We start from the raw sequence: 24,040 nt of genomic DNA, 5'->3' as shown, positions 1-24,040 counted from the left end.
TAACCCTTGGGCTGATGTCATTGTAGAAGCGCTTGGGTAGTAGGGCTTGGCTGCGCTCGGCGCAGGCATACGAGGCGCAATGCTCAATGGAGTAGACTTGAGTCTAGCTTGGCTTGGCGCTATCCCCGACAACACATCTTGAGACGCTGGCGCACTGTCTGCAGACGTAACAGATGTAGAATTCTCCAAATTAGGTGCAATTATAATACGCCCAACATTCTCCGGGAGAGAAGATTCCGGTGGCATGTGCACCTCCGCGGTGACAGTTACGGCCGACCTATTATCCCTCATAGATAAAGGTTGCGTCGTAATGATCGAATCCTGTCCCTCGCTCATTTGCGATAGCGATAGAGACATTTTCCTTTTCTCAAGACGTGATTGCTGCAAAATACGTTTGTGAGTAACTTGCCTATACCTCGCGAAACTCGTTGGAGAGAGGTTTTTACAAAAAACACATTTAGAATTTGGTGCACAAATTTGTGTACATGACAAACAACGTGGGTGAGGATCTTGAATAGATTTTTTCCCACGACAATTAGTACAACGCGCAAGCATAAGTTACGCAATAATATGCTAGAAGAAAACGGGACTGGAATTTACTGCCGTAGATAATTTCTTGGCAAAATATTTGAACGAGTTGATAGTGTATAAATGCTTGAATATACGCAACTCAATGAACCGCCAAAGCTAGTAGTATTGAAAACAACATATGAAATATGTTATACATACCTAGCCGATAATTGTAAACAATTGACTACCTTTACCAAGCAAACAATTGTAACACAATTCAAAATGGCGGGGAACAGATAGCACGTGGCGGGAAAAAAAGACACGTCTCTTTTTCCGCCTCAAAACATCAAATACAACTTCACAACATGTTGAAAGTAATATGAAAGGTATACATCACCCATCGCAGAAGAATTTTAGAATGGTAGACGAATGGAAGGCCTAAATAAAAAAACAAAAACGAGAGCTCCGCTGGAAACGTCCTAGCTATGTCGCGACAGGCAGTGATGTGAAGAGTTGACCTTTGGTCACGTGAGGTCACAGGGACAGCGATGGCGGGATATAAAAGTGGGATTGTGAACAGAACCATTCACCCAAGGACCATCGCTGGTTAGCTGTCCCAGGTTTTTTTTGTCACAAGGTAAGCAGTGAATGCATTAAGGAGTAATGCAGGATAAGTAAAAAATGTATATTTATCCTGGAATACTCCTTAATGCTCTTACTGCTTACCTTACAAAAAAGAAGACAGCACCTCCCGATGGTCCTGAGTGAAAAAAAGAAATGCTATTTCCGACACAAGTCCCCTTTTTACAGGACCACCGCAGCTGTCATGTGACAAATTGTGATGTCACATCCAATCCATATTAGTGCTCGTCACCCAAGCTACCAAAAAGAATTTCTGAAAGACATAGTAGGGAGGCAAATCTACGAGGGGTGGGTCCTTAGATGTAAATGCAGGATAGGAATACAAATATAATAAATATTTAGATTTTACTAAATCTTTTACTTATCCTGCTTTACTCCTTAATGCATCTGTATCAGGCGGTATGGTGGTAGGTATACCTTCAGATGTAAAAAAAACCTCAATAATAAAGAACCCTTCAAACGACAAGTTGTAAAGGAAACTGTAAGGTGGAAAAAACATAAACGCCTGACGGTAGGGCCGGTTCAATCTTATTTACAGACGGAACATGAAAATGAGTATAAGTGGGAAGATTAGCGTAAGCTAAAATCTTTATATTCTCTGTTACAAAGCCAAAGCTGACAAAAAGATTGAAAAATCCTTCAACCGGGTGTCGTAGACAGTACTGCACGTGAAGGGTAAGACTGGCTCCGGACAGGACGAGTTCATTATTTGCATCAGGGGTTGGTTACCTGCTGGGTTACTACCAGAGGGCCAAAACTATGAACGCCTTCGATGTCTTTGAGCGCCACATCGCTGAGATATGGGCTGGCGAAAACTATGCAAGTGTAGGAGGTATCCCAATAAGAATTAAGGTGATGCCGTGGTGGGATCTTGATTCTTTGCCTTTCAAAAAGTTTCAAATGACCACCATGTGTCATTGTATAACCCCCATGTAGAGGGACAATGTGCCAAAAGCACTAGCCTTAGCTGCCGGCGCCGAAGAGCTCTTCGCGCTTAACGCCTTTTGAAGACAAACCAAGCGTGCAGATTAAATCTGCCTGGAGTTGGGTTAAGTAGTTTGCTGTGTGGGTGGATGAGTAGCTTTGACCACTCTGGGAGGGGTAATGGATTGTCTTCTGCAAGGCTTATGAGGTCGACGAACCATCCCTTCCAAAGGCTCTTTGTTTCTTTGATCTTTTGTATCACCCTGGGAAGTGGTACAAGAGGCGGAAGAGCGTACACTTTTAGCTCTTCCCAGGGGATGCTGGCTACGTCTACCGCCCAAGCCTGCGGATCTGGGAGCGGGGAGACATACGTCATTAGTTGGTTCTGGTGTGTTGTAAAGAGGTCGATGTTTGGTTGCCCAAAGCGCTGAAGCACCAGTTGGAACGCCCCTGAGTGAAGTTTCCACTCCATGGGAGCCACCTTGTCTGACCGGATAGGGCATCGGCCAGGATGTGCTGGACTATGAAGTTTAGTCCCAGACAATCCACTAGATGAAAAAACCTGAACGAGAGTGCTATTGTCTGAGTTTGGGGGAACTGTAGCTGCTCCTGCCAATGTGAGATGATCAGAATGAGCACTTCCAACTCTAGACTGTTTATGTACCAAGTCTGTTGTAGGGAGGCGTCTACGAACAGCTGCCTATTCGAGGCAAGACAAGATGTCTATATTGGATTTTAGTTGCTTCCTTGGATAATCCCAAAGCGGGGTAGCTGTGGTCAACAGTGGATCTAGCTCTATGTTCAAACGGTAGCTGTAGCGCAGTCAGTTGAATATGAAAGCGGCCTTCAGCCACGTTCTTTGCCACGAAAGGAATCGACCCGTGACGATTCTGGGGTAAAATAGGTCTTCAGCAACCCAGGCTTGCCGTAAAAGGTGACTATGCTTGTCGTAAAAGGGATCAGGTGGTCAGGCTCGCTGACTTGGTTGTTGCATGTCATTGATCCCACTTGCACGGATCGATGCTCATTATGTCAATCACTGGATTGTCTGATCCAGACTCGATTATTTACAGACCACCGTCATATAGCTGGAATATTGCTGAGTGTGGCATTAAACAACAAACAAACAAACAAACAAACAAACGAAATCCTGGTCCTGCTCTTTGAGGGATGAGTGTCTCGGCCTGTAGTTGCCAGACCTGCCTGCCATGAGACACATGCTCCAATGCCTTAAGCATGGTCTTATCCCAAGCATAATTGCAGACCTTGGTGTGTCCGTAACTTGGTCACTGAACAGAAGGCTAGCTGACCATTGTTGACAGAGGAGCCTACATTTAAATTCTGAATTGCACTTAGAGAGCGCTAGGTAACCAAGCCTGCACGTAACAGTGATCTCCACTAGGGCTACTCGGAGGTGGTTCCTCATCTGGTTGACTTGACTCTGTTGAAAATCAAACACAGTCTGAAAATCGTCTATGTGGTTCAATTAGCCTCCAATAAATCCTGCTCCATTGCATGGTTTGAGGATGCTAGTGTGGATAATGGTTTTAGCAGATGCCTGATTTCAGTTTTGATGAAAGGGAATGTGGGTGTGGTTGGTCTCGAAGAGCCATTCATCCTCTTCAGTTCAAGTCATCATCTAAAGCACAAGCCTGGTCCGCTACAGCGAAGGCATGGATAGGGAAATCGTCCGTCCTAACTTTTGGTGGTTTAAATGACGGCACAAGTGTTGTCCTGGAAATAATCCTTGTCTAGCGCCTTAACCATATCCTTGAGCATAGGATCCGCTGGCATAGATGTGGTCTGTGACCAGAGGGTATCTCTCTTATCGACCACGGCTCCGGGAGAAGGTGCTACTGGCGTGAGGTGGCCCGCCATCCACTCAGGCATCTGCGCTAGGCTAAGAGGAATTCCAGAGAAATCCCCATCCTCACCGCCTGCAAGTGAAAATAATATGAAAGGAATACATTAGCCATCACAGACGAAATTAGTGTGATAGCAGAATGCTACCCACAAATTTAAGCCAAAGTTGTAGGAGCCATGCGCCACACAAACTTCCTTGGGGACGACGAGCAGTAATATGAATTGGATGTGACATCACAATCTGTCTGTTGACGGCGGTGGTCCTGTAAAAAGTAGACTTGAGTCGGAAAAAACAGCATTTCTTTTTTTCATCCTTTGTCATAAGGTAAGCAGTAAATGCATTAAGGAGTAATGCAGGATAAGTAAAATATTGACTTTTTTCAACAAAATGATATAAAAATATCTGGCTTTTTATCTATTGGTTTTATTTCTATCCCTCTATGATTCATAAAAACTTCATTAACAAGAATAAGTAATGAGTACCATCAGATGACCCACTGCGTGGCCTAAGACTGGTCGTAGACTCCCCTCCCCCATCAACACTAGTGGCATTGTACAGCTTCTGTCTTGACCCCTTCCGGGACAGTGGTCTGTTTGGGTCAGCTGGTGGTTTGGGGGCCAGAATGGCGTTCTCAATCTCAGCTGCTGTAGGGGCCCGAGGGGTCTGAAAACACTGCAAATTATCAGATCCAACAGTTTCAATACTTAATACATACAAAGAGTTGTGTGGTAAAACTCCGAAGCCATTTCAATGTTAACTTCCAATGAGTTGTGATGTTAAGTGTGCAGTGAGGTATTTTTTAAGTAACAGGTCAAAACATATCTGGAAAAATGGATTGATGTCCCATTAATCCTGTTGTTACTGTTCTCAGTCAAATTATCAATGATTCTCAAATGAACTAAGTTGTGATGAAACAAGTGAATGGAGTCCCTCTGTATGCAGACATTCCACACATCAATCTTCAGGAATGGGGCTAGGTGTTTTTACTTCCTACCAAATCAACATAAGGCCAAACACTCCCCTACATTGTGTACAAAACACAACCAAACATTGTGTACAAAACACTACCCTACATTGTGTACAAAACACTACCCTACATTGTGTACAAAACACAACCTTACATTGTGTACAAAACACAACCCTACATTGTGTACAAAACACTATCCTACATTGTGTACAAAACACTATCCTACATTGTGTACAAAACACTACCTTACATTGTGTACAAAACACAACCCTACATTGTGTACAAAACACTACCCTACATTGTGTACAAAACACTACCCTACATTGTGTACAAAACACAACCTTACATTGTGTACAAAACACAACCCTACATTGTGTACAAAACACTAACCTACATTGTGTACAAAACACAACCTTACATTGTGTACAAAACACAACCCTACATTGTGTACAAAACACTAACCTACATTGTGTACAAAACACTACCCTACATTGTGTACAAAACACAACCTTACATTGTGTACAAAACACAACCCTACATTGTGTACAAAGCACAACCCTACATTGTGTACAAAACACTATCCTACATTGTGTACAAAACACTAACCTACATTGTGTACAAAAGACGATCCAACATTGTGTACAAAACACAACCCTACTACGTTGTGCACAAAACACTACCCTACATTGTGTACAAAACACAACCCTACAATGGGTACAAAACACTATCCTACATTGTGTACAAAACACTAACCTACATTGTATATAAAACACTATCCTACATTGTGTACAAAACACAACCCTACATAGTGTACAAAACAATATCCTATATTGTGTACAAAACACTATCCTACATTGTGTACAAAACACTTTCCTACATTGTGTACTAAACACTAACCCAAATTGTGCACATAGCTTAAAAAATGACTTGTCTGCTCTGATATTCACACATGATGAAATTTGACAGGAATACTAGAACACTGTGGACTAAAGACCCAATACTGTCTACAAACATGGACTACCTCTGAACCACTTCCCATGCCAAAACCTCAGCACACTTTGCTTCATTTAAAACATGTACATATACTTGTAGATGGTAAGCTACTGGTACAGGCAACTACAGTACACTCTGCTAGATGTGTCTTTTTGAAATGTTGAAAAGCCTGTTCATGTGACTGGCTTAATCACTTGCAAGTGAAACACCAGCCTATCTCATTCCCTTCTCAACAGATATTGTACCCTTGCCTGATAGGCTGTCACTCCTTCAACACAGTTCAACATAAAAATATAACTATCCAGCATTGACTTCTTGCAATATTTAGCAGTTCAAAGTAGAATTATTTTTAAATTCCAGTTGCAGCAAGACCCCAAATAACATTCCAAAGTCTGTAGAAAATGGCAAGAAATGCAATCTCAAGTTCTGTCCATGACCCATTTTGAGTAGTAACTCTGCTGTTTTAATGCCTGCTGGTGTACTGTAGGACACACCTGAGAATACCATTCATAAATCAAGACTGTGATTTATTCATACAACAGTCAATGTTAACATGGATAGGATAATATAGCCTAATATCAACAGGAGGTACCAATAACACAAATAGTGCAACACAACTTCCTAAAATAGTTAATGATAAGTAAACATAGGTGAAAAAAACTAATTTGATGCCACAAACTTCACATCAGGATCATGTGTGATTTTACCAAAGTGCTTCAGGTTCCTGCGACTGTTGATTTGCGGAGTGAATTTTATTTCTGTAATCAGTTAATAGCAGCTCAGATTTAGATGTTACGGCAAAGATAAACTGTTATTATGGTGACAATCAATCAAACAAACAAACTTAAGAAACATTAAAATGGGGTATTATTCAGGGTTTTCCCTTGGCACTGGGTTTCTGCATATTTCACATAATCACACAGGTATGGGTTACAATACATTAACATCAATTGTAGTTAACTACAGTAAGAAAGAAGAGCTGCACAAGATATAAAAAAACAAGGAAACAAAATGCAGACCTCTCTGAAAGGCACTACTTTCCTGCTGCCATGACTAAACATGGCTGGGGAAAACCCTGATAATCAACAAACATGAAAGTGTCAGATATCTACTTGAAAGCAGCAGTCGGAACGTGCATCGACTATGCAACATGCAATACTAAGATGCACAGTGGAAGGAATGCAATCAATGAAGTGTGTACCTTAATCTCAGCCCTGGCACGAACATCTGACCCTTCGGGAAACTGCAAGCCAAAACCATGCATGGAGAACAGTTGGAGACACACACACAATACCAAAGGCTCCTACCGGATTTCTAAACATATGATAACTTCTTGTGATAAATTCTTTGTTTTCATTTATGCCTAAAGATCTAAACATACTAAAAGAAATTAACGATTTCCATACAATATGCATGACATGTTTTTCATTATTCGTAAAAATATTCAATAACATTCAGAGTGATTTCAGGGTTAGAAATTAATTTAGATTTTCACTAATACGCAAAAATGAAATGCTATAGCAGGGTTAGAAACTAACAGTTTTTGTCCACTAGTCCTTATAATGATAACATATAGTCAGATCCTTAAAATGGGCCAACTTCTACTAGTCCTTAGGATACCTTTACTATTGGGCAGTTTGGTAAGGACTAAAGGACTAGTGCCAATTTCTAACGCTGTATAGAGTTGCCAATGGTAAAACTAGTAGTCCACAAGGAAATGTCAGTAGTCCTTCATGAAAGTTAATTTCGAACCCTGAATTTAGTACAATTATTTAGTATAATAATTTAGTATGAATATATGAATTAGTATAAATTTCATCATACTTATATAATACATCTGTCCAAAAGGCCAAAACTTGTTGAGTCTGAAAAAGTTCCTCTTTCATATATTTTCACCATAAGTTGTAAGTGTTAGCCTTGGCTGCTGATCATCACCATTATCTTTAGTCACTGACACTTGGGGTCTGCTAGTTCATTAGGTAGCACATATGGACTATTTGTGCTGAAACAAGCAACAAGTTCACCTCCAACATTCTCCAGGGCAGAAGATTTCAACAATTTTCTTGCCCAAGGACAAGTGTCTACAATTTGGATTTCGACACACCTGCCCTGGAAACATGCTTTTATTTCTTGAAGCCATAGCTATATGTCATATGTCTAACAACACATGAGTACCATGTTAAGAATAAAAGACAATATGTATCTGTTCTATGAGACTACAAAATAATCACAAATATTGATAAACCAAAGCTTTATTCTAAAAGCAGACTGAAAACTTACAGAAGTCACTTTTACCCCACTGGGCCAGTCAAACTGACGCCGATGTCAAGTTGGGCCTAATGGGCCATCAAGTTTTGTCACGTTTCTAATGCTTCTAGTTTGAAATACAATATAATACTTTCACCATGCTTCAGTAATCATTCACTGAGAAAAACATGGTTTCAACTTTACTGAGTAGAAATGTTCTCCATGCATAGATCTGACACCTCCTGTACCACACACAATGCCAAGGTCATTTCTATTTTGAAGAAAACTATTGTACATTAAGTTATCACAACATAATTTAAGGATGTGCAAAATCTTGCTTAATTAAATAAACTAAATGGTAAACCCAGAACTTTTCCGCACTAGTTGAATAGGAGCACGTTTAGAATTCAGCACAACCTACACGTGAGGACAATCTCTGCCATCACTACATCCACAATGTTCAACTCAATGCAGATTTACTTTGTCATTCCTAAACGTGTACAGTAATGAATGAAAAGGGACAAAGTGGTCATGATGCTATTTGGGCATGCTGGTCCTGTTATATAGGAACAAGCCGATATGACTCGAACTGAAAATGGTCAGGTATGAGTTCACCAGGTTAATTAATACTTTGTTGGGTGACTTTGTGACAGAAAGGTGTGGGAGGAAACACTAAAGATAATGTGGATTCCCTTTTGATTTATATCTTGGCAGTGAAAGTGGCTTGGGTGGTAAATCCATGAAATTTCCTCCAGCCAATATATTCAACATTAAACCACTACATCCTGCTCTCCCAACATTTTTGTGTGAAGAATAAAAAGCAAATGAAAATGTGAATACAATACAATGAACATGAATACCTTGACAAGTACATTTATTTGCACATTTTGAGGCTTTGGCTCCCATGCTTGAAATATACGAGAAGGGGGTGCAGCAACCTTAGAACCCTTACACAGCTCATAGTCATCCTTGTAATGACCAACCTACCAACCATAGCAAAAGATGCCTCATGCCAGACAGATATCATCTGGATCCTGCAACATTTGTATCTTGCAGCAATAATAATTAAATACCTAAAAACTAATGAAAACTACAAAATCGAAAATATAGAATGTGGAGATTTGTTCCCATGTATAACCCCATTTAGCCCAACTGAACAGTTGAGTTGTCATGGAAACAGGCACAGGGATTGTACACAGATACATCTCTAGATGCATGGCAGATAGATCAGAGACAAGACAAAATAATAATTGTTAGTATCAGAACCTGGCTACATAATACATAGTTGTGAAACATGTAAAAACAAATACATCAAAACCATGATAATCATTTAATTAGGAGATAAACCTACTGTGTTTTGAAATTTGATGTAGTCCCACAGTAGAGTAGATACATCTTATTTTAATTTGGAATTTAAATTTAATCCGACACTCGTTAATCCGACAGTCTCGCACTCTGACTCCGACACACCTAATTTGCAACGAATTGCTGAAATCACTCATTAATCAGTCTCATTAATTCGACACAGTGATCAGCGTCTTCCAGGGTCATCTGCCCGCGAGTACACAGCCCCGTGTTTTGATGCCAGACGAGTCTTATATATCGTATGGACAATTTGGATAACAATAGGTCAATGTTCAAGAAAATGAAACGATCTGAAATCCAGATCCTGTGTAAATGTCATATGTCTCATGTTTCAGCACGGGGTATCAGTACATGTTTGTATACAACAAACAGGATTGGTGGGTAAATCAGAACAACAGTATCATTTTACACAGACACATATATGTATAAGTTCATGTGACTATTTCACCCCTATTTTCAACGAGAGAAAACTTACATGATCAAGAGGAGATAACTTTGCACCTGACACAGGTCTAGAGTCACTGCCATCGAAGTGTCGGGAGTTCAAGCTGCAACACAGAATGAGTGAGAAAATTGGGTTAAGTCAGTGTGGCTGTGCCTGCTGTATTCTGTGATTCCGTGGTCACAGAATATATATTGCAGAAATGCCCACTTGTTTTGAAGGTGACGTGACTATTGTATTATTGCTTACCGAAAGTGCATGTCTGTATGTATGTTCACACTAGTGATCTCCAGATTCACTTCAATAAACTATTCTACATTAAAAACACGGTATGTTCATCTCCTAAATTAAGATCATATAAACATTGTTAACTCATAGACAATTTCATAGGTCAAAAAGAGTTGTGACATATTTTCTGATTTCATATTAATTATGTTATTTCTGTATCTGATTTGACTCTCCTTCAGGATATGAGTGCTGCTGAGATATCTGATGTCTGCCACAGTACAGTGATACTGCTGATTCACGTGTAAAACATCATTCACTCACTATAATACCGGTATTACCCTAACAAATAAATTAATAATGTCTGACCTTACTGTAAGGTTTTATCTTGGCTTCCAAAATAAGATTAGCAGACATCATGGGAAAAATATTATCTACCGTATTCGATGTAATAAGCGCCCAGGGCGCTCTCAAAATTAGAAATAGGGGTCTCTTATAGAATATATTTTTTGTGAGAAAAAAAAACAGAGTTGAAAGATTGTAAATTCTGTGGTTTATGCTGACAGCATGAAATAATTTTTTAATTTGACGTTTACACAATATACGGCTTTTCCATTGGACGAGAGGTCGGTCACATGACCGCGAAATTGACGTTCATAAGTCACGAGACCGTGTTCTTGAAATGACGTAAACACTGACGGACAACTTCCACATTCCTGAGGAAACTCCTGGGAATTCCCTAGCATGAAATCATACATAAACATTATTTCTGATCATTTAGAACCTTTAATCTTGGTCTCAGCATTTCAGTATACATTGAGAAACCTAAGAGAACTTGACTGCATGATTGTTCACGAATTTCCTCGCTACCGCCCATCCTAATGAACAAACGAAAAAATGCACATCCAAACTATCGTCAGTATCGACTCGATCTGTGTCTAGGCTGACACTGACCGTCTCCAGCAATCTACGAATTTACCTTGGCGTCTGTTTGGCGTCACCTTTCAATAATCGGTCAGTTGATCAATGATGACTAACACATGTAACTGCCACAGGTTCATTAACAACTTCGGAAATCCGCCCGTCGCGTTTATCGTGTCGGCCATTTTGACGTCTTGTACTTGATGTAAATGTATTACGACGCTCTGTAATTGTGACTGACTTATTGAGGTAGTTCTTTACAGACCTTTATCATCTAATAGTGATATTATTTGAACACATGTGTTGCGTAAGATGTTTCTGAAGAGCAAGTTGTGCATCCATACACTCATGTCACCTCTCTTTTTGAGGAACTATTTTACTCCGCGATATAGCTGGTTGTTGTTTGGCTGTCAGTGTAAACATGAAGTCACACGTACTAAATAAAATTGTGTTTAGATCTTGGCCTACATCCTTTGAGGTAAGAAATTGTAATAAAAAATTATAAGAATTGACTTTCACTTTGTGTGAGTTCATTGGAGTATGAACCTTTATAGAGTGAGGGCCAAACATTGTATAAACGTCGTCGCAAGCTCCGACGTTCATACAGTTTGGCCCTCACTCTATGAAGGTTCATACTCCAATGAACTCACACAAAGTGAAGGTCAATTCTTAAAGGAAACAAAAGAAAAGTCTGTACATATTATACACGACAGATATATTTTCCAGAATGTAATTGCCCATAATTAAGTGTGCATAAAACACATGAGTGCGTATCATACACGAATCGATAAGTCTTGTGTACATTGATCAATCGGAAGGGTTAATTTGGATTGTTCACTAGCCAATATATTAGCAAATATTGCTGTGGGCGCTTATTAGAGCGGGGCGCTTATTACGTCAAAAACGGTAGTTCAAGATCGTGATACTCTATTAGTTCTTACTTACTAATGTCAGAGGTATTTTAACATTGCATTCAATGCAATAATGTAAAATTAAGTCTCTTCCTCAGTGAAATACAAGTCACCTCGACCAAGCCACCACATTAATTACACTGGTAACAATATCATGTTTATAATAATATGACTTGTTTTCACTCCTCTGGTCTCTGAGCAGATCCAGAAACATCCTTCCACATACTTGTTTGTGCCTTAACTGAATTCAAGGTGAGTCCTGATTTAAGCAGAAAGTGTTGATATTATTTTGACTGCTTAATCATAGTAACATCTTAATTTAAGTAGCAACATAACTCAGGTTACTTTTACTTCCAAGACTTTTGTTTTGGATATGATATCAATAATTGAATATGAAACATATACTAGGAATCGACCACAATATACATTACCTAAAAGCACTTGCTGGCCTCGACTCTGGGTTCCGGGCTGTAGATGCAGGAAATAAAGTTCGTTTCTCATCACGGGGGGTGAATGGTCTCTTGGTCACAACAGTGCGGAGAGATGTTCGTGCATCCTGGATAATTCTTGAACTGGCTTGAACATTTTCAGGCAGTTCATAAAATGGTCGATCTTTGGATTTCTTTGGATCCATTCTTTCTGTCTAATGTTGCTTGTAATACTTGTGCATAATACTATTAATATCTACCTGTACACCATGATGGGAAACCTAGAAAAAAATATTAAAAAGATATTAAAAGATCTCTTCATCCTGTGCTAATATAATCATACTAACATAACTTGGTAGTTTAGCATATATCCAGCATGTCCACTGACATTGAACAGCTATTGTGTACCCCATGCTCTGCATTGTCGCAACTTGATCATGTTTTGTTGATGGACAAAGACTACATGATGAAGAAGCCAATAAAACAAGATTAAATACAGAAAGATGAGGTGATTAAATATAGATAGGTGAGGTGATTAAATATAGATAGGTGAGGTGATTAAGTATAGAAAGGTGAGGTGATTAAATATAGATGGGAGAGGTGATTAAATATAGATAGATGAGGTGATTAAGCATAGAAAGGTGAAGTGATTAAATATAGATAGGTGAGGTGATTAAGTATAGAAAGGTGAGGTGATTAAATATAGATAGGTGAGGTGATTAAATATAGATAGGTGAGGTGATTCAGTATAGATAGGTGAGGTGATTAAGTATAGAAAGGTGAGGTGATTAAGTATAGATAGTTCAGGTGATTAAATATAGATGGGTGAGGTGATTAAAAATAGATAGGTGAGGTGATTAAGTATAGAAAGGTGAGGTGATTAAGTATAGATAGGTGAGGTGATTAAATATAGATGGGTGAGGTGATTAAATATAGATAGGTGAGGTGATTAAGCATAGAAAGGTGAGGTGATTAAATATAGATAGGTGAGGTGATTAAGTATAGATAGGTGAGGTGATTAAATATAGATAGGTAAGGTGATTAAGTATAGATAGGTGAGGTGATAAAGTATGGATAGGTGAGGTGATTAAGTATAGAAAGGTGAGGTGATTAAGTATAGATAGTTCAGGTGATTAAATATAGATGGGTGAGGTGATTTAATATAGATAGGTGAGGTGATTAAGTATAGATAGGTGAGGTGATTAAGTATAGATAGGTGAGGTGATTAAATATAGATGGGTGAGGTGATTAAGTATAGAAAGGTGAGGTGATTAAGTATAGATAAGTGAGGTGATTAAGTATAGAAAGGTGAGATGATTAAGTATAGATAGGTGAGGTGATTAAATATAGAAAGGTGAGGTGATTAAATATAGATAGGTCAGGTGATTAACTATCGATAGGTGCGATGATACAACATTATGCTAAAGGAACTAATATGCACTGTGACAACTACTGTGCAATGCATGTTCTTGTCGTCCATGCTCTTAGTAGTCAATATTTTCAGTGATGAATCATGTACTGCAATTTGCAAAATATACAGTGAACATACAGAACACCCAAGTACTTGACTAAACAAGGTGACTTTACACCAATGTGCACATGATGGGAAGATCTTTACAGGCCACCTCCTAATGTGTACATACTAATATACATAATGCAAGACAAACATTCAATGTCATTGCATTGTACAATGTGTCAAATGAGTCGGAAATGACAAAGTTTTTATCTGTGTTTGAAATTTAGCATGACAGTCAATGGGTTCTGGTCATAATTCAAATGTATAAAGTTTTAAATTTAGGATCTCCCTACTAGATTTAAATACTGCACGGGCAAACTTCAAGGACCCCAATAATCTTAACCCCTGTTAATCTTGTTAAATACTCCCCAACTCATTACGAGCCTTGCATGTGTGCAATAACTAACGGGTTTGAACAGACTGTCTGAACCTGCTGAGGGGATCAAGCAGCTTTTGGATTCAACTTGAGTTTGGAGAAACTAATTGGTGTCATTATTGTTAACTGCTATTGTTATCAAGCTGTGTATCAGCCGCATATTCTACTTGACACACAACCCACAGTTTCACAAGCCATACATCCATGTTTGTGTACATACAGTAAACTTGGCAAGTTCTAAGGAGCGACAGATATAAAACATAAACATACAGTGGTGTGCAAATCCAAACATTTTCACTTGCTTTTTGTCATGTGAAAATTTCAAAATCTACCAGATTTCAAGGGTTGGCTAAACTCGGCGATCATCGGAATTATCCTCAATGAGTAGAATTATTAACAATGATCAATATGAAATTTGTGTCATTGATAATATCATACATAACTATAGTGATGAAATATAGTTATAACTTACCGAAACAGACTTGTTATTGTCAATCAACCTATCATGTTTTATAGACTGAATAAATACACTACTTGCTATACATGTACATCCTTATTCTTGTTAAAGCAAACAATTGAAATCTATTTTATTAAGTTTGGTCACATTTTCATTCAATATTGTTAACATGAATTTAGGGAAATTATGTGTGAACTTATCAGCAGCTTGCACCAACTGGCAACTCACCGTTCATAGCAACCGCAGTCAGATTACAGTGAACCTTAGTTGCCATATCTCAAAACTGTGATATGTCAAAACATTAAAAGTCATATTTTCATATTTGTTGTAGTTTGACTATTATATGTCACAATAAGGTTTTCGTGAGTTAAATGGCTTACCTTAACGGTGACATGGCAAACTGTTCTATACACAAAAAGTATTCAGGAACAAACTAAAGTGCTATCCCATACGCCTGCTTATGGTTATTATTATAAATATATATACCGTATCGGACGCAATAAGCGCCTAGGGCGCTCTCAAAATTAGAAATAGGGAGCTCTTATTTGAATATTATTTTGGTGAAAAAAACATAGTTAAAAGATAAATTTCTTGGTTTATGCTGACAGCCTGAAATGTTTATATACGACAGCTATATTTTTCAAGAGTTTATTTGCCCATAATTAAGGGTGTATATAACACACGAGTGCATATAATACGCGAATAAATAAGTCTTGTGTACATTGATCAATTGGAAGGGTGCTATTTGGGTTTGTTCACTGGCCAATATATTAGCAAATATCACTGTGGGCGCTTCTTACGTCGAATACGGTATAGTAAAACCTGCAAATAAAATAACATGATAATAGAATATAGTGTTCCTGATAGTTTCAGATACAATTTCTTACAATAATTGCATTAAAAAAAAATTAAAATTATACTCTAAGGTATTTTACAGCTGAATCACTGGTATGGAGGAAACGTGTGTACAGATGATTGCTATTTCCAGCTTATTTTACAAGACAATACACTCAGCAATATTAATCTCTGCATATTAAACAATGCCTGGCATAACAAGAAATACAGTTGAAATGGTATACATGTATCATCATGATTGTCTTGTGAAGTTTAATTGTAAATTTCACATTTTCGTTGACCAAGTTTGTTATCTCCGGTTGGTTAACTTGAAGCTGTACAAATGTTTTTGACTGGACAAAATTCATGTTTTATCGATTAATGGGGCAAGGTCTTATTGGTGTATATCATGTTTAGAAAGCTTGTTTTTGTTACATCTTAAATTTCCCTAAAGTAATCCATGCATAAATATGTCACCACTCACCAGTGATGAGAAATATGTTCATTTCTTTCAGACCTTTTTGAATATTTGCTCAAAGTTACTTCTCTGATATTTATCAATAATTGATTAATATGTAGTTTAAATAAACTGGGCTTAGGTTTTTCTTGGCATTTTCATGGTATTGTCATAGCGCTGATTTACGACAACCATTGTCTGAATCAACATTTAATTTCAAAGGCTAAGTACCCTGGATCCATGACATCTAAATGCCTTGAAACACTTAATTGCCGTTCTTTATAAGATGCTAATCCCAATTGTTATTCCCCATGTATTGTAAATCGACTGTCTGCCATCATGAACGAGATGTTCAAGTATGTCACTGATGAATTATTATTTACATTTATTTATGACTTACTAAATGTCAGCTAACCTTGCCTATATATAGGCCTTCATCGAGAGATGAAAGGTGAGAAAAAGAAAGGAAGAGAGGTCTTACCCTTAGCCTATGGTTGTCGTAAATCAGCACTATGACAGTATCACACATCAGTCCATTTTTTACCAAACATTTACATCAGTATCAAAGAAAAATCCCCTACCATCTTACATATTCCTTCCTACTAACCAGTCAGTGGTCACATTTTGAAATTCAACAGTCAACAGAGAGATAACATTTCATTCTCAACATCAAATAGAAACAAAATGCCCTGTTATCCACCTCATGCAATATTCTGAAAGTCACCATGACAACTTTTAGGTATATTGATATCTTAAAATATCATCAACTTATTTAAAGCAAAACATTTGATAATGTGAAGTATGTTTGTGATTACATTGGGATAAACGTACAACCTGCAGTCACCATGGTCACTACATCCACAGGACAACATACTGCTTGTGCATTACAAGCCAAACATGATATTTAGTTTCAAGTAGGAAAGGGAACTTTCCACAATACATAGTAAAGGATTTTATAGCAAAAAACACTTTGCTTTCACCACACAATACCTGATCAGGGTTATGGTGTACTGTCATGAGTTACAACATGACACGAGGAACAGTAGAAACATGAAGTCGGAGAACATGGTGAATAAACCAAACAACTGAACCAAATGACAAGAGTTTGGATCAACTCAACATATATATAAGCATGCCAAGGCTTTATCTTCAGTGAGTCATCAGTAACTTCTGATGTTCATATTTTTGTCAGTGTTTCCCCCTGAAAGATGATTAATACTTTGTTCAAAATTGGTAGTATGAGCTTCAACTGTTCAATATTTCACTAACTATTTCAACTAGCATCGGTCGCTTCTCAATAGACCAGTCACGAAGCTCGGTTTCAGTTCAACACTAATAAATACTTTTTTAGGGTCAACTGTTTCATAAATCAGTGTAATCTGAAAGCCATTCCATGGAATGAAAATCATTACATGTAAACTACTCACAGAACATATGAAAAGGCATAACGAGTTCAGCAATGTTGGCGAGTAAAGTGCTGGAAACTGACAGTTCAGTTCTCGTCTTGGGTTGTTGTCAAGATCTACAATCGCGATCGAACCTGTTGCCAGCTAGGCCTCAATCGACACCTTGATCAGCGCTTGTCATTTACTCCTCATAATCAAATAATTGCACTGCAGTGTATTCAGTGAACATTATTACCTTTAAGACAACGCATTCTGGCCATATTAAGACGCCTTGGACAAGAAATTCCTCTGCCCCAGAAAGATTTCGCTAAGATACGGATCGATGTCAGGAATTTTTCTCCGGATGTGTAAACATGCGCAGACACTACTTCCTGTAAAAAGACGCATGGAGGAAAGTGGCTTCTTAGAGTGAGCCGTGAGGTCACTTGTGACAGTCTTGCCAGCATCTGACAGGTATGGATTTAAGTGAAATGCACTTTGCAGTACAGAAATATTAGATAGTGTAATAAGAATAGGTGCAAGGATAGCTCTTGATAAAACGGTAACTTTTATAGCAGTACGTATTATGGCTGTGCAAGGCTGAAGGGGTCGTTGTCGGCACGGGTACTACAAGTACCCAGGTACGCTTCTTATACAGAAAAGTACCGTAGCTAAAATACAGAGAGGTACCCGGTACCCTAAACGGCGGACGACTCCATATTCCTCACCCCGAGTCCGGTCCATGCTCTAGTTCTGGTTCGCCTGATGACAATTGCATGCTGTAAAGTAGGGCTGGAAGGGTACTCGTTCAAAAAAATGAAGGAAAGTTGAAAAAAAGGACAAAAGTATGCGATAATAGTCAAATGTTATGTAAAGACGTCATATGAAAAGAAAGAACACAGTACTATAGAACGTCAGTGTGCACAAAAAGACACTAAACTGCCTAAGGACAACATTGACAAGAATGCCAGATGTAGCTGCAATTTTCTAAAACATTCCGAGTTGAATCAGTTTGTTCCACTGCATATATGATATCCTTCCGTGTGCACTTGCGTACGCATTGTTCTTTCTTTTCATATGACATCTTTCCGTAACATTTGACTGTTGTTATTGCATACTTTTGACCTTTATTTCAACTTCTTCTTTTTTTAAGCAGCGTCTGTTTGTTTTGTATTTTGACCATTATTAGTAATATTTAATACTTTATTTTTAACATTTGACCATTATTGCGTACTTGTGTCCTTTATTTCAACTTCATATTTTTTTACCCAAAGACTGCCCATACCCATCCTATGCTACCTTTCTATATTCTGATTTTGGCTAGCATTCATTTCTGTATACAGAAACATACCTGGGATACATATCTGTTGTACTTGGTGCTGACAACGACCCCTTCAGGGTTATTAAGTTGAAAATTATAATCTTATACTATCTGGAAAAATCAAGATGCTATCTTGAGAATTCAAGGTACACATTCCCTGGGTTTAAAGCTGACACTGTTGCCAGATAACAACTTTAAATTTCAATATTAAAAAATAATTTAATGGAACGAATGGGCTTCTGTATAAAACTACATGATTTATGATCCAGAGATCATATACCGATATATGTCAAGACATATTTTTCTCTCGTCTGAAGTACAGGGAGGTTGGGTCGCCTTGTGGTTAAAGTGTTCACTCGTCACGCCGAAGACCCGGATTCGATTCCCGATTTGGTACAATGTGTGAAGCCCATTTCTGGTGTCTCACGCCATGATATTGCTGGAATATTGCTAAAAGCGATGTAAAACCTCACTCACTCGTCTGAAGTACTGTCATATGCACAGCTTTGTTGTAAAATAGTCAGAGATTAGTGAAAATCTGTTTGTTTCTCCATAATTTCTATTCATGGGTCCCTATTTATGTTACAACTTGTTATACATCTTGCACTTGCTGGTTGCTACATACATAACAATACGCCTAGTTGAAGGGAGTACTGAACTTTACTGTGCATATTTTAAGATTTCAATTAGTGCCATGCTAAATAAGGCTAGTGTGTTATCTAATTTGCCAGCACTTTACAGCACTATTACTCCTTACCAAGTGCCCAGCACCCAATTGTTTCCCTTTATGCAAGTTAGTCATTTACTTCTTGAAAACTGATAAAAGTTGTTAACCCATACCCTAACACACAACTAACCCAAAGTATTGTAAAGGGGTGTTTAATTGGCAAGAGGTACCTGATGCTAATGATTGTAAATGGGAGCTTTTTTGGAAAGGGGATCTAAGGGGATCTAAGAGTTGTGAGAAACCAACCCTAAGGACTAAGGTTTTGAAGAGACATGAGAGATCAGTGAAGTGAGAGTGGCCTAAGTGAAATAGCATTACAAGCTGCTCCCAGTAAACTGCAGTCTTGCCTATAGTTGAATAAACTTATTCAGACAATCATCAGATGGTCTCATCAATTTTTAAAATATGTAAACGAAAATGATTTTGAATTCCTTTTCAGATAGAGTGAATCAATTAGCTGAAACTGCAAGCACATCAAGATGGCCGTCCTTGGTATGCAGTTTGTCTTCAGCCTGGTCATGTTCAGCTTCCTCCAGAAACTGTCCCCCTACTATTCCTTTGCTCGCTGGCTGATGTGTCGCAGATTAGTGAGATATCTACACCCGACAGATGATGATCTTAAAACACAGGCTGGAATTGCACCTGCAGGTAAAAGCAAGGGGAGGAGGAATGACAAAAAGGAAAAGACCAACAACACAACAGAGACTTTCATGGTGCCCAGAAACATTGACATTCACCTGGAACTTACAAAAGTGGAACCTGTGGACTTAGTTCCTTTACACTTTTACCCTGAGTTCCAATGGCTTCTAGACTTCTCCTTCTGTGCATGCATAGTGTATATTCTGACAGAGATCTATTATGCTTTGAGTGCACATCACATCGAATTTAATGCGAGCATCCTTTGGTGCCTCCTTGCTATAGGGTTCTGTCTTCGCACATTACTCTCTCAGACAGCTCTTTATTTCCGCACTGAAGAGGGAGGAGAGAGAATATTGTGCGTTACTTTTGGTTTCTTCTACCTAGTTTTAGGAATGGGAGTTCTTGTAATTGGTGATGATATTTTGGAATTTGGACTTGAGGAGGGATATCGTAACTTCTCAGGAAATGCAGAACAATTCTTGAAAGAACAAGGTGTGGATTCTACTGGCCCAGTATCTCTTCTCACGTTCAAGATTATCCTTGCCATTACATGTTCAATTCTTGGAGCCTTTTTGACGTTTCCTGGACTGCGACTTGCAAAACTTCATTCAGATGCTATGAAATATGCAAAGGAAAATTATGTGAGACAAACATTACTCCATCTTAACTATGCATTGCCGCTTATCGTCGTGTTGTCATACATCAAGCCTATTGCTCGCAATGTGTTTTGTGGTCACTTATGGACATCGTCAGGGGCCTTGATTCCAGATGATTCTTTTGACAATATTAGATTACTGCTTGTTGTGGGTATGTTTGTAGCTAGGATAGCCTTGTTCTCCACCTTTATGCAATCTCACCTGAATCTGGCACATTTGAAGTTACAAATAATGAAGCGTGAGGCTGGCAAGATCAGTAATGTTGATCTACAGAAGATGGTAGCCCGTGTTTTCTACTACCTGTGTGTGGTGGCTCTGCAGTACATCACTCCAGTCATCTTGATGCTTTTCATGTCCTTCCTCCTCAAGACGCTGGGAGACTACTCCTGGACCACAGTCTTAGGAGAAAAAGTCACCTCACTTTGGTCTCAGAAGAACCAAGGAACCAGGCCGATGACCACATCTTCCAAAGTTAATGAAACAGACAGTATTTTAGACACAGCTGCTCATTTCACTTATACCATTGGAAACCTGCGGACTATTTTCACCCCAGTATGGTACCGTGGTCTGTTGTCCTTCTTGATGTGGTGGATGTGTACAGCGTGGTTCACCAGCACTAGTCTCGGCATGCTGTACTACTCACAGTCAGAAACCTATTAACTACAAGTCTCTGAAACAGCAGACAGAATGAGTCGTGTCGTGATTATTGTGTCCATATTTGCCAACAAACTCATGTTGGGATTGTTTGTATCAACAGATCTCTGGTACAGTAGACCTGATCCACACTGGTTTGTTGACCACAGACAAGTTTCCATAAGAGACCTGAGCCTGTGACTAATATGGATGGTTGTACCCACTGACTTACATGCTTACAAGTACAAGTGGTATGTCTGAAGTGTTGACAGGCTGCCATGATACATATGCTGTCCATGCTGCATGTAGAACCCATTTAGTAACTCTGGGGATGCATATCATAGTACATACCTGTTGTCAGTAATGAATGGTTGAGTGAACATGACTCCACATCGTTTGGAACTAGGAGAATTGTGTACATGGTAGAGGACATGAAGACAGCATGGTCAGTGTATGAGCAATGCAATAAGTATTGTTTAATACCATCAAATATGTAATATGTACATGATATACAGTATTTTGAATATGGTGCCTTCTCGAATATTGTTGAAGTTGATCCTTGATGTTAACTTGGTATTTTAATTCATACTTCTTCCAAAAGGTAGATTTTCTTTTTTTCCAAACCAGATTCATGAGAATATGATGAGATGGATGCACCTGACCAGTCATGATGATGTATCAGGAAAGCGACAAGGGTTTCATTTTCAACAAATCTACACATATCATGAAATGTTTAACTTTGAGAAACTATCCCAAAACATGAAAGCTATTTTCATTTGCGTATTTATTATTTACATGCTGTCATCAAAGCCCTTAGCCCTAGCAATAGACCTGCACTTTGATGTGTAAAGCTATGTTGTCATGCACCTCGTTGTCACAGTTGTGGTAGTATATCTATATAACTTTGCAAAACAATATGTAAAGCGCACCCAAAGGTTTGCGTACGGTCTGTCTGTTCTTATTTAAAAGTGCATTTGTTTCCAGATACGATTTTGGTTGGTTGGTTTGTTGTTTAACGCCACACTCAGCAATATTCCAGCTATATGCTGGCGGTCTGTAAATGGACCAGACAATCCAGTGATTAATGTCATGATCATCGATCCACGCATTTGGGATCGATGACATGTATCAACCAAGTCAGTGCGCCTGACCACCCGATCCCGTTTGTCGCCTTTTACGACAGGCATAGTCGCCTTTTACGGCAAGTATGGGTTGCTGAAGACCTATTCTACCCCGGAATCTTCACGGGTCTTCCAGATAAGAGAAAAGTCTGGTCCTGTTATAAAATAACACCATTTTGTGCACGTGTGAAATAAGGTGAGCAAGCATGGGGGCTATAGCTAATGTTTACGAACATCCTGTTCCTTTAAGAGCATAAACACAGAAATTTGTTACCATGGTTAATAAACTATGGACTGATCATACAATTAGAATGGGCAGCTTCCTGCTACATGATGTTTGAATGTGTGGTACATGCATGTACATGATGTAGGATTATCTTCTGTTGGATTATGTGGTGCTACTTTTCATGGCACAGCATGCAACATGTAGGTTAGGGGGAAGACAAGAACTGAAAATGACAGTGACCATATCATTTCCCCTCCCGAGTTATATGTCTGACCAGTTTGGTTCAGCAGTTTGATGTTATGACTGTGCATGCTAAGGGAAGTAATTGTTTTTTATTATCTCCCCTTGACTGGTCATGCCAGGTCATGCCAGGTGCGGAATGTTTGTTACACAGGTTTCTGTGAAACCCCAAGTCCTGCACCATGACTGTGGAATTTATTTACTATGGTTTTTTTTCACAAAATAAATAGTCCAATCTAGAAACAATGAAACATATACAAAAGCAAGTCTAGCCAGCTCTAGCTATCTCTATCAGCATAGGGGAAATTATTTTTTTATATTTTTAGAGTCGAGAAGGGTATTGTGTAATATAAGATTCCATAGATTTAAACTAAGTCAGTCTATGAAACCCCTTACTGGTGTGAAAATACCACAAAGTAAATGTTTGAGGTGGAAATAATAGGAACTTTTGGCACTATATATAGTTATCACTGTGCATGCATGTTGTCGACACAGTTTTATGTGTGGTTCAGTCCTGGTGGCCTTCAAGTGTTAATGAAGCATTGTCATCAATGAAATGTAAACATACTACCCTCTGTAGTTTGTAACCTTTATTTGCATACTTTAATGAATTGTTGTCAATAAAAGGTTTGCAAAATCGTAGTATAACTTTAAGCATGTTAAGTAATCGAGACCCAACAGGAGAAAAGGGACCCTGTGGCTGCTGGGATACAATTGTACTGTGACATCAACTGACATGTACTGTGACATCAACTGACATGTACTGTGACCATGGTGACATCAACTGACATGTACTGTGACATCAACTGACATGTACTGTGACCATGGTGATATCAACTAACATGTACTGTGACATCAACTGACATGTACTGTGACCATGGTGACATCAACTGACATGTACTGTGACATCAACTGACATGTACTGTGACATCAACTGACATGTACTGTGACCATGGTGATATCAACTAACATGTACTGTGACCATGGTGACATCAACTGACATGTACTGTGAC

The 24,040-nt window shown here is 38.7% G+C and overlaps 2 protein-coding genes across 4 annotated transcripts in view; one reads left to right on the top strand and one right to left on the bottom strand.

Annotated features, from left to right (window-relative positions):
- Positions 1-17,852, bottom strand: part of LOC124126770 (armadillo repeat-containing protein 2-like) — a 45,875-nt gene extending 28,023 nt beyond the window's left edge. Inside the window, exons 1-5 of one of the 3 annotated variants that reach the window (XM_046490284.2) lie at positions 17,721-17,852; positions 12,443-12,720; positions 9,988-10,060; positions 7,102-7,143; positions 4,423-4,612 (exon numbers count right to left, since the gene is read on the bottom strand). In XM_046490284.2, the coding sequence (XP_046346240.2) occupies positions 4,423-4,612; positions 7,102-7,143; positions 9,988-10,060; positions 12,443-12,645 (508 nt within the window). In that variant the 5' untranslated portion in view covers positions 12,646-12,720; positions 17,721-17,852. The remainder of the gene's footprint in view (positions 1-4,422; positions 4,613-7,101; positions 7,144-9,987; positions 10,061-12,442; positions 12,721-17,720) is intronic. The other 2 variants (XM_046490285.2, XM_046490287.2) reach the window with 2 other exon arrangements.
- On the top strand, positions 17,832-22,427 carry LOC124126771 (transmembrane protein 161B-like). The gene is made up of 2 exons (XM_046490288.2): positions 17,832-17,938; positions 19,952-22,427. Exon 2 carries the CDS (start codon positions 19,992-19,994, stop codon positions 21,465-21,467), a length of 1,476 nt encoding a protein of 491 aa, XP_046346244.1. The 5' UTR covers positions 17,832-17,938; positions 19,952-19,991; the 3' UTR covers positions 21,468-22,427.
- Positions 22,428-24,040: the final 1,613 nt, after the last annotated feature.

The sequence above is a fragment of the Haliotis rufescens genome, unplaced genomic scaffold (genome assembly GCF_023055435.1).
Source record: "Haliotis rufescens isolate VD_foot unplaced genomic scaffold, xgHalRufe1.0.p SCAF_5, whole genome shotgun sequence".
Classification (NCBI taxonomy): domain Eukaryota; kingdom Metazoa; phylum Mollusca; class Gastropoda; order Lepetellida; family Haliotidae; genus Haliotis; species Haliotis rufescens.
The sequence above is the reverse complement of the archived record's forward strand: the minus strand, read 5'-3'. Positions and strand labels throughout refer to the sequence as shown.

What these genes read in the sequence shown, in the direction of transcription:
- LOC124126771 (XM_046490288.2), top strand. Translation starts at nt 19,992, where the DNA reads ATGGCCGTCCTTGGTATGCAGTTTGTCTTCAGCCTGGTCATGTTCAGC.